This window comes from Taeniopygia guttata, chromosome 2 (assembly GCF_048771995.1).
Source record: "Taeniopygia guttata chromosome 2, bTaeGut7.mat, whole genome shotgun sequence".
NCBI classification, from domain to species: Eukaryota; Metazoa; Chordata; class Aves; order Passeriformes; family Estrildidae; genus Taeniopygia; species Taeniopygia guttata.
In genome coordinates, this window is record NC_133026.1 from 51,593,599 (window position 1) to 51,610,326 (window position 16,728).

A 16,728-nucleotide genomic window follows, 5' to 3' on the forward strand; every position below is an offset into this window, starting at 1 on the left:
GGGACGGGACAGAGCTCCTGCTGCGACCTCCTCCGGGACACCCGCACTGCTGTAACCCTCTGCCCCTCCACGACTGCCGGGCGGGAGCACACGGGGAGGCAGAAGCTGCGTTAGCGCCACTCCGCTTTTTTGCGAGCAGCGCCGCAAATGCACGCTCATGTTCTGGCAGCTGCCGGGCAGAAACTGCCGGGAAGTAGAAAATCCGCACATACACACCCTGCCGAGCAAGGAGGAACGACTAAACTATCTCGTCCCCGCTTCCACCTACTCTCATCCTATATTCCGGGACAGGTGGGGGGCCCGCCTCTTCTCCACCTCGACGGGGACGGCGCTGGCGGTCTCTCCTCCCCTCTCCTCCTTGCTCCCTCCCAATCCTCCTCCTCCTTGGCGTCCCCAGAGGGAGCCCCTGCGCTCCGCGACCGAGTGGAGAGCGCAGCCGGGCGCACCCCGTCCCACAGCCGGCTCCAGCCGCTCCGTGAGCCCTTGTGCACCGGCCGCCGCCTGTAGCAGGAGGAGCAGAGGTGGGAGGAGGAGGAGGAGGAGGAGGAGGAGGAAGGCAGCAGCCCGTCCGCAGCGGGGCACGCACGTGTGCGCGCAGACCTCGACGGCCGCCCTCCAGCATGCTGCTCGGAGCCGCGCAGGGCAGAGCGCCGGAGAGGAGCTGATCGCTGCCGCGGGAGAAGAGCAGAGGGAGCAGGAGCGGCTCCGCGGGATCATCCGTGCGCCCGTCCCGTCCGACCCACAGAGCCACTGCGCCGAGGGAGCGGTGGTCCCGCAGCATGGGCGGCCGCAGCCCCCTCGCTGCCGCCGGGCCCCGCGGCGCCGCTGTCCTGGTGCTGCTGCTGGGGCGCCTCGCTCTCTGCCTTGCCGTGGAGGGAAAGAAAGGTAGGGGGCCGGGGGGGAGAGGGCAGCGGGGTCCCGCCGCCCTTTGCCAGCTGCGTACTGGGGGACCAGAGAGCCGGGGCTGCGGGCGGCTGCGTTCCGCGGTCTCCCGTGGGGAGAGGCGGAGGGAAAGTCCCAACTACTTATTTCCCTAAGAAAAAAAACCAAATCAAAACAAAAAACCCACCCCAAAAACAGAGAGAGGGGAGAAACGAGGAGAAGACTAAACCTATAGCAGCGATCACGCAGCCCTGACTTCCTGATTCTTGGCTTATTTTCTTTTGTGGGGGTGGAGGAAATAAAAGGGAATAAGCCTTGGCACATCTCATCGGTTGTGCTTCTTTAGTGTTTCTTTTTTCTTCTTTCCCCCTTCCCACGTTTCCCAGTCGCTCTCTGGAGAGCACTTCCCGGCTCAGCCCAGCACAGCCTCTCTCGGCTCCCTTGCACCGGGGCGGCGAGGAAAAGCCGTGGGGTTCCCGAGTAAGCGCCGCTCCGGTAACCCGCTGTCGCTCTGACCCGGACACCTCCGCTTGTCCTGTTCAAAAATAGTCATAGCGATAATAGAAAAAAGTATACACCTGGGGAGGAGGTGACTGAAAAAAATGGAAACTTTGTGTGGGTTCTGGTTATCAGAAAGAGGACGGATTAATCCCTCCGTCCCGTCCCGTCCCGAGGCTGCCGGCGCTGCCAGCCCCGGCGCTGCCCGCCCGTGCCGGCGGTGCGTGGGAACAGCTCGGCGGGGCTGGCTATGGGGCAGGGGCGTGGGGCTGCCGCGGGTGCTTGGGTTTTCCTTATTTAGTGGAGAAGCTGTCTCAGAGGATGAGAAGACGTTGCTGGCTGGTCAGACCCGTCGCATTTTCTCTGTGTGTGGTGTTCTCTTTTGTAAGTTTGGAGAGCAGGCCCCGGCTGCTGTTCCAGCCGGAGAGCAGTCCTCTTTATCTTGGAAATCTGCCAGCCAGAGGAAAAAATGCAGATTTGGGTGGTTTGGTTTTTCTTCTTTTTCCTTTCATTCTTTTTAAAGAAAAAGCGGGAGAACTATTAGTTTCTAGAAGCCATTGCATGGCTTAGAGCAACTTAAGAGTCTTTCGTGACTGTGAACAGTAAAGCCACCCTGAAAGTGAGGAACACCCCATCCAAAAGAACTAGTTGCACAACCTTTAAAAAGCGGAAAGATTCTCTTGTTCCAGAAATCAAGTTCATACCTGTTGTTGATGTAACATGGGCAGTTTTTCTTTCCTGGTTTTCTTTTTATTTATTTATTTTTCCTCACTCTTTGAAGCTTGTGAGAAGTAAAGTGCCTCCCATCTGCTCTGCCTGTCTTTTGAGATGCATTCTCAGGTGCACATGCCCTGTATAATATGTTAAGGGTGAGGAGATTTATAATGCTTAATTCTCTGTCTCATAAACTTAGGAGGTTGCCAGTTTTTTGAGGATTGCTAAATCATCAACGGCTACATGATAAATCCAATAGAGGTTATTCGCAGGATGTTGTGTCCGCAAGTAACTGCTCCTCTACCAGAGGAACTGAGCTGGAGGCTCAGTGGCAGAGGTGGAGGCAGAAGATTTCTTCAGAAAGCATTAATCAATTGATTTGACTTATTAGTTTCTCCCCACAGTTAAAGATAAGCAAGAAAATTACTCAGAGGCACAAAATTAAGCAGCATCTGAGAATTGTGTGTTGTTGATTTGAAGCAACAGGTCCAGCAGGTAGTAGAGGATCAGTGTATGCTTGGGACTGCCTCCTTGGTCAAATGATAAGACCTAGCATCAGATTTCAGAAAAATGCTGAAAGGAAGCTTGCTGTCATAAATATATGGAACACTTCTGCAAGTTCAAATCGCATGTGAAAAGACACTTCTTAAAACTTCAACCTGATTTGTTCTATTTGTTCAAAATGAGAAGTCTTGAAAAAAAAAAGGTGCCTGGGCAGCTGTTAGAAGAACATCAGAATCAGCCTATAAAATCCAATCAACATAATGTTTGAATGGAAATTTAAATACAATTGTGTCTTCTCCCAAAATTGTAGAATTAATTTTCTTGAAGATGGATGAGAGAAACCTGTTTTTGTTGTAACACTGTAGTCATTAAGATACATACAAAAGCCGAATTGAACATATTCCAGAACCAAACAGCACTGCTCAAAAGTGAAGTACTCTCAGCACAGGGATCAATACCCACCTCTATATACCTGCTCTGATGTTGACCCATATTACGTGAAGCAGAATTAATCTGGATTTCCACTGATGTACCCCAGGAGGCCCGCTTTGTGGTACCTGAGATAAATACCTGTGATAGCTGGCATGCCACTTATGCTGGCTGCATTTGACCCGTGTCCTTTGTGTGACAGTGCTCCGTGACTGTGCTACGGTCCAGCAAATTGCTTTTTGTTGCTATATACTGGTTTTATATCTCTAGTTTTGATCTGTAGCTGCAGACGTTGTGGGATGGGAGTGTGCAGCTCCGTGTCGGGAGTGTGCATACAGGCGTGCCAGGCGGCTCAGGAGCTGCCAGGGTGGACTGTGGTAGCTTTCTGTACCTGGACTCTTATACAAAGGACTAAGTTCTTTAAGGGTATCCAAGTATTCATGTCCATGTGAAGAAAAACACTTTTGTCTAATATCCTGTGCAGTGTTTACGTGTGGGTTGTGTGTGTACTTATATTGAGTATTGTCTTGTAGTTTCTGCACTGTGTATTATTCCGTGCTTACTTGTGACAGATGCCTACAAGTAGACATCTAGAGTCTTTGTGGATTGTGCAGATCCAGTTACATGCAAGAATGCAGTGCCTTTCAGATGCACTCCAGTGCAACCTGGCCACTGCTCTGTGGAGCAGAGATCTGGCAGGAGCCTGTGAGTTGTGCCTGCTATGGGGGCCTCCCAGGAGCAGGGGACTGCCCACGCATCCACAGCATGTCTGAGAAATCAGCAGTGTTCTCTGTCTACCTGGTACCAGGTGAAGGATGTCTCATACTCCTGAGAAAGTCCCAGGAGAGCTGGTACGGTGTTCTCTCATTCCTGTGTTTGTATTACCACTGACACAAGTGGAATTTTCTATGTGGACGGGAGTTAGTAGTATGTTTGATTAGGTATTTATTATATGAGATCTCATCTATGCAACCATTTGTTAATTTCTATTTCCTTGGTAAATGACCAAACATTTTTGGATTTGCAAACTAAAATAAATCTGTGCAGTCTTGATGGTAAATACAATTAGAGAAATGGAAACTTAGATACTCATATGGCCCAATTTGGTGAGATAATAGAAATAAAAGTGTTGAGTGTGGAGCTGCTTTTACTCCAGTGCCTCAGTATGTGTATGATTAAGAACAAAACCCAAAACTCATCATTAAGAGAAGTGAAGGGAAGGTAAAATGCTAGCAAGTCATCTCCTTAATTCAGGCAATCTGCAAAATATAGTGACTATGTGCAAAATTTTACAAGGGAGATTGGCCTCTCAGCAAAGTTTGTGTATGGTGAGCAAACTAGATGCTTAAGTGTTACTAAATACAAATGTATTATTTATTACATCAAGAGTATATTAAGAGATTTGCTGATAAATAGGAAATCAAGATCAATGCCCTGGAGACTTTACAATCAGAGTAGTCCGTTGTAATTTATTTGTTAATTTATAAAGAGAGACTTTTGGGGAGTGTCGCACAGTGCCATTATGGTCCTCAGGGCTGACTTTTGCATTTAGGTATCCATGTATCACTGAAATCACTGGGATATGCTAGCTTTAGCAGCAAGATAGCTGACTAGCCAAACCAGTTCCTTTAGAAATTGTCCTTATCTTCCTTGAGCACAAACTGCCTTTGCTTAATAGCTCTTCAGAAACAAGCCTAGTGGAAGGTTTACTTCATTTTTGGGAGGATGACAGTACCTTAATGGAATGGTTTTGCATAAAACTGTTGATGTTGCTACAAACTCTTGCACTAGTCCAGGTTTCAGTAGTATGTGTGCATCAGAGAGTACAGTCACACCATGTATGTGAGTGGATTATCCCAGAAAGAACTGATACTCAAAATTGGTGTCAGCATGTTATGTTATAAGCACCAGCATTTACAGGTATGAGAACTTGTGTTAAATCTCATGTTAGACTTTTGTATTGCAAAAGGGTTTGTGTAACACAAATTTGACTTGTAGAACTTTCATTTGAGGGAGCCAGAACAGGCTGTACTCACAAAAGCATCTTCTGGCTGTTCTATATTAGGAATGCTTCCTAGGGTGACCTGGCTGACAAACCTTTATAAATCTAGTCAAATTCTGTAAAAAGATTACTTGATAGATAGAATAATTGCCATTTTGGAATTGTGTGAATTGCATTGGGCATCTTCTAATTGTGTTTATAATTTCTCAAACCCCATTCTGCTGTACTGCTCTCCTTGGACATCTACTTACTAGTGGAAAATGAACTTCTGTCAGTCAGGGCTCATCTGGCACAAGAATCGCATTCAGCTTGGCTGGGAAATCTCTAGCTTTAGCAGAAAGAGAAAGTTATTAGGAAATGCAGCAGAGCTGTTATTTGCTTCTCAGTGGAAGGATCGTTCTCACTTTTTGACTCCTGCATTTGTTTTGTGGTGGCTGTAGGAGGTTTGTAGCCTGTCATGAACACTCAAGCAGCAGTTTCTGCCATGACAGGGATAGTTGCCTGGTCTCACAATCGCCTTGAGGTTAGCTTGAGCAACACATCTTGCTCTAAGTGCAGAACTTGCCTCTCTGGGTCCTGAGCAGTGCTTCACCCAGCACCTGTGATAGGGACCATGGCTGGGAGCTGTGTGATGCTGAGCTCTATGGCAGAGGAACAGGGATAATAATGAGGGGCCCTTACCGCTGGGATGCACCCTTCAAACAAAGCTTCTGCAATGCCACATACCTCTGGTGATGAGGGTGGTACAAGAGCTGTGTTGGATGTGACTCTTCAGAAGTTCCTGAGAACCACTGCTGTTCATACCTCTTGGCTTCAGAGAGCTTGTGAAATGCACAAGTACACGGAGGGCCTGAACTATGGGTTTGTTAGCATTGTGTAGGTGTTGGTAGAAAGTGTTCAGGTAAATTATGTTTTTCCAGGCATTAATGGTACACAGTGTGGAAATCCACTCCTTAGTGTTTGTGTGGACTTTGACAGTCCCTGTTCAGCATAATACAGCTGATAATAATACACATTGATCCTGGATTTGACCTTCTCCTGTGCCCCTTCTTCCAGGAACTTCCAGGAACAACATTAGTAGGCACAGTATGATACCTAGTGGTGTTTCAGTCCATTCTGATTATGTTACTTCTTGACTTCCAACTATGGCAAACGGAATTGTAATGCTTCCCTTTTTATGGCTGAATTCTGCTGACCTAACAGTATTGAGTAATAGTGTATTTTTTAAATTTCAGAAATATTACAGAACATTTGTCATTAGTATGGGCAGAAGAAGTCATTCCTAAAGGAAATGTGGAAAAAAAAGATGTACTCCTCTGTACAGAGAAGTTGAACCAAAATAAATGTCTGTTTCTGCTGAAGCAAGGTGGTTATTTATTAGGAACTATGACATGACTTTGTAGTTTGTCTTATGTGGGGGAATGTGTGTGTGAATATTAGGCTCTCCTGCTTAATGTTATTGAGGGTTGTTCAAAGGAAGAAACATGAGAAACTTACTTGTGAGACTGTGTGTTTAAACAGGAAATCTTCCTGATGGCCGAAGTGAAATGATGTGGCCATGTGGGTTGGCCATTCAGCTAACAAGTGCAAGTGCTACCACACCACACCACACCACACCTTTTTAAAATTATTTTTTAATGAACTGAAGCCATAGTTAGGAGAGAGACGTGCTGGATTTACGTATCTCATAGGGATGTGTGAGCTTTCATTTGGAAGCTTCAATGCAAAGTGTGTTTTGCCTGTTGACAGATCTGTGCAAGGCAGATGCAGGGATTCTCTTTCTGCCAGCGTTCCTTTGTCTGCCCAGCACATCTGCGTACATGAAAGTAAACATCTACGTGTTCACATGCATGATCTACCTACAGAGTGCGTTTAATCATGTGTGGCTTTTGTTTGTTGCAGTGGTTGAAGAGGAAAAAAAAAAACTAGAAAAAAGAATAACTTCCAGTAATACTGAAAAAAGTATGTCAGGGGTGGTTTTAGTGAAGTGAAGAGAAAAAAAACAGCAACAAAACACCAAGAAAAAAGCCTTGTTTTAATCTGGAAGATCATTTTGACTTGAGATGATTTCTTTTCAAGTTGGATAAGAAGCAAAATGAAAAGTCGTTTGAAATGAAAATTTGCAGGTTTATTTTAAAAATACCAGAATACCACTTGATTTTCTTATACCTCCATCCCACTTAGTTTTTTGGCCAAGGCATGTTTGCTGAGCTTGGCTCAAAAAATTAAGACTTTGGGAGTGGGGTAAACTGTCATTTGTGTACACATTAATAGTTCTGTTCTGAACCCTGTGAGCACTGAGATAAATGAAATCCAAAATGCTTGTGATCACTTTTTTCTATTTTCATAAATTGAAATGACGAAATAGTAAAAATAATTAAATAGGGATAAATAAATAGGTTTCAATTAAAAGAAGCTTGGTATGCATTACCTCCCTGGGCTCCACATGTTTGGCGCCTTCACTGTTCATTGCTGAGCCCCAGAGGAGGAGCCCAAGCCTTGCAGGCTCCTTGCTGGAGGCGGGCTGGGGCTCTGGGCAGGCAGGGTGGCACTACCGAGCAGTAGCAATGCCCCAAGGGCCACCAACGTTTCTGTGTGGGTTCAAAACCTTCTTGTCTAGCGGTTTTCTCTCCCTGGTTGCTTTACCTTGCAAAGGTGCTGTGTGAAAGGCAGGTAGCCCCCCCCAGGAGTATCCTCCAGCTCCTTGGAAATGTTGGGGATTTGCCAGCTCCCTCCATCCCAAACTGAGAAACTGTGAGTATTCAGGGCCAGCAAAGGCAGTTGTGCCTAAACCACTCTGCCAAGGTAGAGGGCTCCTTCCTGGGTGCAGAGACCTGAAGGGTTGGATGAGTCGGCAGGGACCATGACAGACAGGATGTTTTCTGGGTAAGAGGTGGAAGGAAGGAGAAGACGATATAAACCAGCTGTATTGATGACAGGATAGTAGTATTTTAGCTCTGGCTTTTATAAGAAGAAAATTATCACTTTGCGGGGATGGTGTTTGTATGTTTGGTAATCAGGACATAGTGGCATAATCCCTGCCTCCCCATCACCAGATTCTGCAGTAAATACAAAGATAACCAGGAAAGCCTTGGAAATCAGCCAGTCTTGGCACTGGGGCACTGCGAGCTTACACAGCACTTTTCCTAGATAGGGAAAAGTATTGTTTTAACCTATCATGATTCAAGGGCTCAAAGCCACAGAGACTTTGAATGCCTGAGGCAATACATCTGGCCACTGATGAAGCTGCCTGCTAGTATTTTGGCCTCTCATCCCATGCCCAAGCCAATGATAAACACTGCCTTGGAGTTGAAGGTAACCAACATCCTACTTGGGGCTTATTCACAAGCTGTCAAAAAATGTCTCATGTGCAGCATCATTTCTTCCCTTTCCTGAAGGCCCTTCTGTGTGCCCTTCCCTGGGGACATGTCCCTTGATGGAGGCTGGCCGGAGCCTGGGATGAGGTGACCTGTGGTGGCATGCTTGGTGGCATCTGGCTTGGCTCCTGGTGGCTGAAGTGTGCTCCCTCCCTGCCTGTGGTAGGGCTCAGCATGCCTGGCCTCTTGCTCCACTGCCCTGGGGAAGCCCCGGCAGCTCCTGAAATAACAGCAGTGTGAGACAGTAGCTGCAAATCAAGGCTGTGTGTAAGCAGATGTATTGTTTGCTAAATTATGCTTTTTATGTAGCTGCAGCACAGTTATGATGGCAGTTTTTACATTTGCAATGCTTAACTTAAAAAAAAACCTAAAACCAACCAACCAAAAAAAATAATATTGTAGCTTTTTCTGTCTGGGGATATGTATTCATGGATATATATTCACTCCCTCTCCCCCATTAAGCTCTGAGACACATGTGCAATTCTGAAAGTTAAGTCTGAGTCACATCTGAGGCAGTGGATGTTTCTTCTTGAGAGCTGTGTACTTCAGGTCTGCAAAGTGAAGTTATGGCTGCATATGCAGTTCCCTATTACTAAGCAATTTTTTCATCTTGAAAATACCAATTTTCCCATTGCATTACTTAATTCATTGCATTGGAATTATTTTTTCTTTTAATTAAATTTACAGTGTTTTTGTAGAACAATTATGTTTTCTGAAGTTCACGCAGGAAGTAAACTAAAGAAGGAGGCAGGGTTCAGGGAAGAAGCTTGTTTTAGCAGTTGGGTCAGTTATTTTAACAATGCCTTTAGCAAAGAAGTAAGAGGCTGTTTGCACAAATCAGTAACTAGTTCCCATGATTCAGATTGAATCACGTAGCTCAAGTCATTTGAATAAATAAATAACTTCTAGTAAGTGAGACAACCTCTGCAATTAGGATGGCATGCTGAATATTTTATGTTATTTATTATGTGGTTTTCAATAGATATGATTAAGCTGGTTTACACTTGGAATGCTAGGTAGCATTTCAACACAAGCCACTTAACCAGAGCTCACGTTAAAATGAGGTGCACATATGTTTTGCACAGGTAGCATTGTGCTGTATCTTCTACACTTATATTTTCTTGTGAATTTTCTACCAACAGATACTTAACAGGAAAAATAAGTTACCTGGCCAAGGGCCACCTCCATTTTCTGTAATCGTAGCAGGCAATTCTCAAACAGGTACTTCCCAAATATTTACAGTTGTTGCAGTCTTAGCTTTCCTTCATGACTTATTTGGCCATCAACTCCCATGGATATGCATAACCAGAGGTGCAGAAAACTGCTTTTCTCAGATGTGTTCATGGATTATATGCTGTCCTTGGTATTTCCAACGGGATGCGCTTCATGAGTCACCTGTAACTTCTGCTCTTGGATTTGAACTTTGGATGAGAGCATTGCAATTCAATGTAGAAGACAAGGAACAAAAAAGGTCGGTTTGTCCTTTGTTTCCTGATGTTGTTATTTTGTAGTTTGTTTTAATTTTAAGTAGCTATATTATGGAACTGAAAATTCCCAGATGGCTTTGTTGTTGTGAAAATAGTATTTTTAAAATGTATGCTCACTCTACTACTCTGTCATACCTGTTTGTGCCATGTACAAAACAATATTAATTTAAGAAAATGCACCCTGGACTATCAAAGGCAATATGATATGGAGCCTTAGGATATGGTAAGATTTGTGGCCTACTGTCCAAGTGATTATCTGCTCTATTCAGGATAAAGTTTTGCTATTGTGTTTCTTTCCAACTTTTTCAGTTAATATAGCGTGAAAGGTGCATTAAACAAAAGATTTATACAAGACTGATTAAAGGGATTTCAAAAGAATGAAGATAACAGATCTTCAGTGCCAGATAAAAATACCATTTTACATATGTGATCACTATTTCTTCTGAGAGTGCAAGTTACATGAAGGAAGTTACATGGTGAATTTTACACAAACTTTAGAAGCTGGGAGAAGAATAAAACCTTCCTTGTTTCCTTTAATCATTGGGAAGGGACAGCTGTGATATGAGCAGATATGACTAATTTTTGACAAATTCGTTTCTCATATGTTAAATCTGAAGGTTCACAGATCATCTACTGGGCACATGAAGACAAGGATCTTCCCCCACAAAAATGTGGAGGAGGTATCCTTAAGTCTGAGTGACAGACGGCATGATGTTTTGGAAACTGCTGAATAGCAAGTGCCTTTAAAAATGAAAATCTAAGTTAGAGGAGTGGAGTGGCTTTTCTCCTCAATTTTTGTTGCAACCTATTTCTCATGAATGGAATTTTGACATTCTCACATCTTGTACAGGATTTAATTTATTTTACTGCTCTTCAGACTAGCTCAGCACCAAGTACATGCCTTTTTTTTTTTTCCCCATTAAAAACAAACAGAAAACCCCAAGTGAAAAACCAATTAAACCAGAACAAAACAAACCAATTTTTTTGGAAGCAGAAGTGTTAGTTGGCAAAATCCTGACTCTGGAAGCTGATTTGTCACAGCTAGACCATAATTGAAGCTGTTAGATTTCCGCATGAACATGGGTTATGCGCCACAGAACAGCGGGTAGGACGTGGGGCCCCTGGCATTTGAGGAGATTCGACTTCTCTCCCTTAGTTTGGTTCTGAAAACACTCCTAGGTACCAAGCTGTAGGAAAACCAGTCACATCTCCCTCAGGTACTGATCCAGATCTTTCCTAACGGAGAGTTGTGGTAATGTGAACAGAAGATGAATTATGCCAAGCAGGAGAGTTTTTTCCACCACAAGTTCCATATTTGAATTGTGAGTGATATCAGAATGCTGAGACTGTCCTTAGTGAGACACAATGGCCAGCAGGGCATTGATTGCCTGTGCAGATGGATCATTTGGTGTTTGGCTTTCTAATGAAAAAAGCCCCTTCTAGCTGGTCCTTGTGTACCCAAACATGTTGAGGACACAGCACAGGCTTCTATTGGAAGTTTCACTCGTGTAGCAGAGGAAGGTCAAGATGACAACTGAGCTGGTGTCTGCGCAGTGGACTGAGTGAGGTACTGGCAAGGTGCTATCAGCTCCACACTTTGACTTTATTGCCATGTTTGTAACATCTGGATAGATACTGATGCTGTTATCACTACCCTGAAATTAATGGCAGAAATTCGGTCTTCAAGACTAGGAGCAGGGACAAGTATTTCACAGCAGATCTGGAAGGGAAAGCATGTAAGACAGATTTATGATATGTGTTCAGCTTCCACCTGCCTGTAAGGATAAGTAATTGAGTTGCAGCATTTTTACCTTGGTGTAAAAGTAATTTCTAGCTCCTAATTTAACCTCTTGCAGTGAGGAAGTCTGAAGTAAGAGGTGAAGTTGAAATTTGAGCATCTTCAGTTATATGGCAGGATCTCATTATTTCTTAAAACATCTGTTTTAGGATACATGCCCAGTTAATGGATCAGTTTGGTATTTGTCTTTTTGTTTAGAATTTGAAAGGATGACCACTGAAATGTTCTCTTATTTCCATCTGGTCTTCAAAAAGTAATTAAGTGTTGAACAATGCTATCGTCAGTCTATTTCCTACCTAATAAGCTCTTTAAGGTGCTCTTGTTAATGATTTTATTACTTCAAATCTGATCTTATTTTCTCTTTCTGTCCTTAATGAGGCAGATCCCCTAGGCAGCATCAGTTTATCACAGTTGTCTATGGTAGATGAACTAATCCAGCACCAAGGAAGTTTGTGTTCAGCAGTGTGTAAGATGCTCCCATCAGTAAGTGTGGATAATTCTTGCTGACACATGAAAGACTTAGCATGTGCAAAAAAGGAAGAACAGACCCTTTTTCTAAATGAGGGTCATCTTGATTTGAACAGCAGCAGTCTGTTTGCATCAATGAGCACATGCTATTCAGTGAATTAAGAATAAAAATAGCTAATTAATACCTTCTCTATTTCTTTTCTGTCTGGTCGTTAGTTACTACCAGCCAAATTAATTCCTGACAGCACAGGGCATGGAAAGGTGTCAATGACAAACTCGGGTCAAGAACTGAATCCTTTGATTTTCTAGAGAGAAATATGACCTTTTTTATTGTATTGCCTGAATCATGCAATTTAATACAGGTATGCATACGTCTGTGTTTTGTATTTCAACTTATGAAGAGAAAATCTGAATTGATTGTTAGAATTTTAAAGAAGGGCTATTTTATCCTGTTTAGTATGGGACCTATTGGATCCCATCTGTGGCCTAAAATACACTTTCAAAGACTCAGATAATTTCAGAAATAGCAAACATATGACTTCTAAGTAAACAGACTGATTATAACAGAGAAGATTAGAAAATGGATTGTTATGGGCCAACTCTGTACTACTGAAAAAGATGATATCGTACTGGTGATTGCACTGTTGGGCTTTACGGCCTATAAACTCTTTGTAGAAGCTTTTGTAAAATTGTCAACAGTAATTCCATCCATTGTTAGATTGTCAGTGAAAGTCTTAAGGTCCTGGAATAAATGGATACTATCAACTGTGTTTATGTAATTTCATAAAATAAGGCTTTCGCTCTGAAGATGTAATAACTCTAATAATAAATAATAGAAAATACTGTCAGCTAAAAATTAATGATTCAGGTCCGCTGTTGCTGTAGCTGCCCAGAAGTCCCTTACTTAGGGCTGAGGTGGGTTTACATCTGAGGTTCCTGTGTGTAGAGGACAGGCACTTTTTCATTACCTCTGCCAGTTGCTCACTAGGTCAGCAGAAATAGGCAATGTCAGTGCAGGGTTTGTATGAAAATTAAAAAATAGTTTAAATTTACTGTATTTCTACGCTGATGTTAGCTTTCAGTGTGGATTTTTTGGCATTAGAATTATTAGAACGTTAACATTTCAAAGGCTTAATTACTTTCATAAGCATTAATACTCTATTTTTTTAAAAAAAGAAGCATTTAAATTTTGGGTATAACTTACAAGCTGTGTCAATGTATGGTCTCTTTCAAACTGCTTTCACAACTACTACATTCCTATCTCCTTTTTATTCCCCTCATCCCCTCCACATGATTGATTAGATAAATTATTTGCCGTAGTGTGATGCAAAATGGGCTTTAATCCAAAGTGGGAAGAGAAGGAAGTTCTTTTGCAAGAAAATAAATAGCACATGGTATTTAACAGTGCATTAAGCAACATCACTGATAATGCGGTGAGGACAGCAGGAAAATATGTCATTAGTTTAGTCAAGCAGTGAATTGCTCCAGCTCTGATATTTTGTTGGTGATATTCAACATATCCAATGCGTAAGCATTGCTAATACAAAGCTTAATGAAGAGTTGAGCATGGACTTTCTACCTCTGCAGCATGGGATAGAAAGAGCTGGTTTACCTGCCTGTAGGTGGAGTTTCATTTTTATACTCTGGGAAGGAGGGGAACAGAAATGTGCAAAATAGACACAAGGTCTGTCCTCCTAGAGTTACTGCTTGCCCATATTTATTTGCTTTATTTTCTTTAGGGGATGATGGTAGAGGTAGGAAGGTATCTTGGGGGAATATATTCTCCAGTTTCCATCTATACAGCTTCAGGAGTGCTTTACCCCAGAAAAATATAATTCTTAAATTAATGATCTTGAATGACCCTTTGATAAACTTGCTTGCTCTATCTCCACCTTCCTGATTTACTTGACTGGGGGTGGGAAAGTGTAATTCAAGGAGGGCCTCAAAATGATTTGGCTCTCCAGCTTCAGAATGTGCAACTTTGAAAAAAAAAAGCATTGCAGCTACATACATGGCAGCTTATGGAAAAGGTAGAATTATGGAGAGCTGCTAGAGAGAGAAGAAAATCTGGAGCTCTTGCTTCTCAGTTACAGTAACATTGCAGCAGGGACATGCATTTTCTCTTCAGGCTCAATCCAGCAAACCGTAGGCAATATATCCCTTTGAAGTCTGTGGATATTTTGCCTGCCACTGCAGGTTCAGGGTTTTTTTATTACTTTATTTGCCTAAGAAAATTCTTCTCAACTAGTTTAAAGGGAAAAACTGATATGGAATACCACCCTGTGTTATATGAACACTATGCCAAAAAGTAATTCTCCCAAAACAGAAGGTAAGATGATAATCACATCCCAAGATTTTGTGGTATTAGTATTATAACTTGCAATGAGTCTTTTGCCTGGGTAAGGCAAGTAAGTCCAGTAAGTAGATATTCTGGTAATTGTCCTTCCATTTTCTTTTCTGAAAAGATTGTTTCTAGATATATTTTTGGATATGATTCATATAGGTGAATTCTTTAGGCTGCGTAAAGCACTGTAGCTTCAGGCATTGATTTCTGCCAGCCAAAGCAGTGGTCCTATGGATTAGCAAAGATGAGGTATCTCTAAACTTGCTGGAATGAACTTTAACGAGTTGAGTGGCATTTCACTCACACACTTTATGTGTTGAAGCCAAAATTTTTACATGGGAGCTCTTGCAAAGAAGCCTGTGTATGTAGCACACACCTCTCTCTCTCTCTCTTCCTGAGAAGTATTTATTATAGGCCTGAGATGATATGTTAATGTGTAATTCTTAGTATATAGAGGCCTCTGGCACTCTTGCTTTACCATTTAAGAAAAAATGGTGTTACCACAGCAACTGCTATGCCACCCGGTACTGAAGCAGCTCCCATCTATGTAGCACTTGTAGAAGTACATTAGACAGATTTTTAAAGTGCATGTAGCTAAAGTGAGAGTAGGAACTTAACACTTGAATGCTACAGTGGAAGGAGATCATGCATTTGTTCAGAAGTTGAGAAAAGTTCTTAACGGAAATAAATAGCAATAGATCTAATTCAGCAAGCTCTTTGACAGATGCATTATTTCAAGTCTATGTACAATCCCTTTGAAATCAGCTAAGCTCTGTGTAGGGCTAGCATTTGTACAGCTTCAAGAGTCTTGTTTTACAGGTGACAAAAATTGCATTGTGAAAGGGAGTGATGGTTTTGAGAGGTTCCAGTGGTGACACTTTCATAGGGTGTGACTGGTGAGGTCAGATACCTGGCATTTCTCTACAATGAGACACTGAAAATGATTGAAAGGGAAGTAATGAGTAACTGGAAGTATCAGATGTTTTGATTTGTGGGTTGTTTTGGATTTTGGACAAGGTTACATATTACATTTGTGTATTACCTGTATTTGATATAACAAGGAATATGTGTTGGGGGTGTGTATATAAGTATGTTTTGTTGTCTATTAAACATTAGAGCAGTACATTGTAAAAGTTTCTATACTAAAAAATGTAGTTGTTTTAGGGGGAGGCAAGAGGCCTAGGAAAGGTTTTAAGCTAGTCTGAGTCTGGTATTGTAAACTTATGTGAGTTTTCATTTTATGACACGGAGGTGTAAGAAGACCCTGCTATATCTGGATGTTCAGGGCTGAACCCAAGCCCTGGTGAAGCTATAGGTTGTCATTAAAATGCCTCTGAAAATTCACAAGTTTTGCATGAAAGCCATGCTGGATTGTAAGGCAGCTTTCCCCTCCTAGCCTGGGTCAGGCAGGCATAAACATTGATAGGTCAATTTTGGATTATTTCTGAACCTCTACCATGTACACCTTCACTGTAGTATAACCCACAGCACTTAGGCTGATACTCCATCTCTGTAATCCCCATTTAGATCTTTCTCATGAATTCTCTCTCTTGGTAACTATCTTTACTGTCACTCTTACTTTAGGATGGTAGAGCAGGTTTATTCTTGATAACCATCCTACAGCCTCAGTATGTTTTGTTTGAACAAATGCCAAAAGCACCTGGAAGTTCACTGAATTAAAGGCAGCAATAAGGACTGTATCCTGGGACTGGAAACAGCACCTTTGTGGTGCTGCCCAAACAATAAGAAAAAATGATTGAGAGAGTTACTAAGAAGGTTCTTCAAAAACTCAATTTAGTTCTGGAACAAATATGACAGGGTAGTCCAGTGAATAAAAGATATTTCATGCATGTCCCCAGTGCTGTATTAAATGAATAGGTGTGTAGCGAAAGTGTTCAGACACGTAACATGTATGATAATTTGCCTGAGACAACAAAAAGAAGTAAAAAAGCAGAATTTTTAATGATATATTTTGTTATTTGTATGTAGTACTTTAAATGTACTACATCAAAAATTGAATGCAGGCAGTGATTTATCTCAGAAATATACATCCACCTTCAAAAATCCAGCCTGTCTGCTTGATATCTAATCAATCACTCAGTTCTGATGATAAACTTGATGTTATGTTGGGAATGCTTTCCTGCACTAGCAGGTTTTTCACAAGCTGCTTGAGATGCATATTAAAAATGGTTTTGGAGACATAGAGGCAGAAAAGCTTAGAAGTC

The 16,728-nt window shown here is 42.3% G+C and overlaps 1 protein-coding gene across 2 annotated transcripts in view; it reads left to right on the forward strand.

The window, feature by feature from the left end:
* The first annotated feature begins 372 nt into the window (after window positions 1–372).
* EGFR (epidermal growth factor receptor) overlaps window positions 373–16,728 on the forward strand; it is a 157,682-nt gene continuing 141,326 nt past the window's right edge. The window contains exon 1 of one of the 2 annotated variants that reach the window (XM_030265295.4): window positions 373–885. In XM_030265295.4, the coding sequence (XP_030121155.3) occupies window positions 780–885 (106 nt within the window). In that variant the 5' untranslated portion in view covers window positions 373–779. The remainder of the gene's footprint in view (window positions 886–16,728) is intronic. The other variant, XM_002196432.7, reaches the window with a different exon arrangement.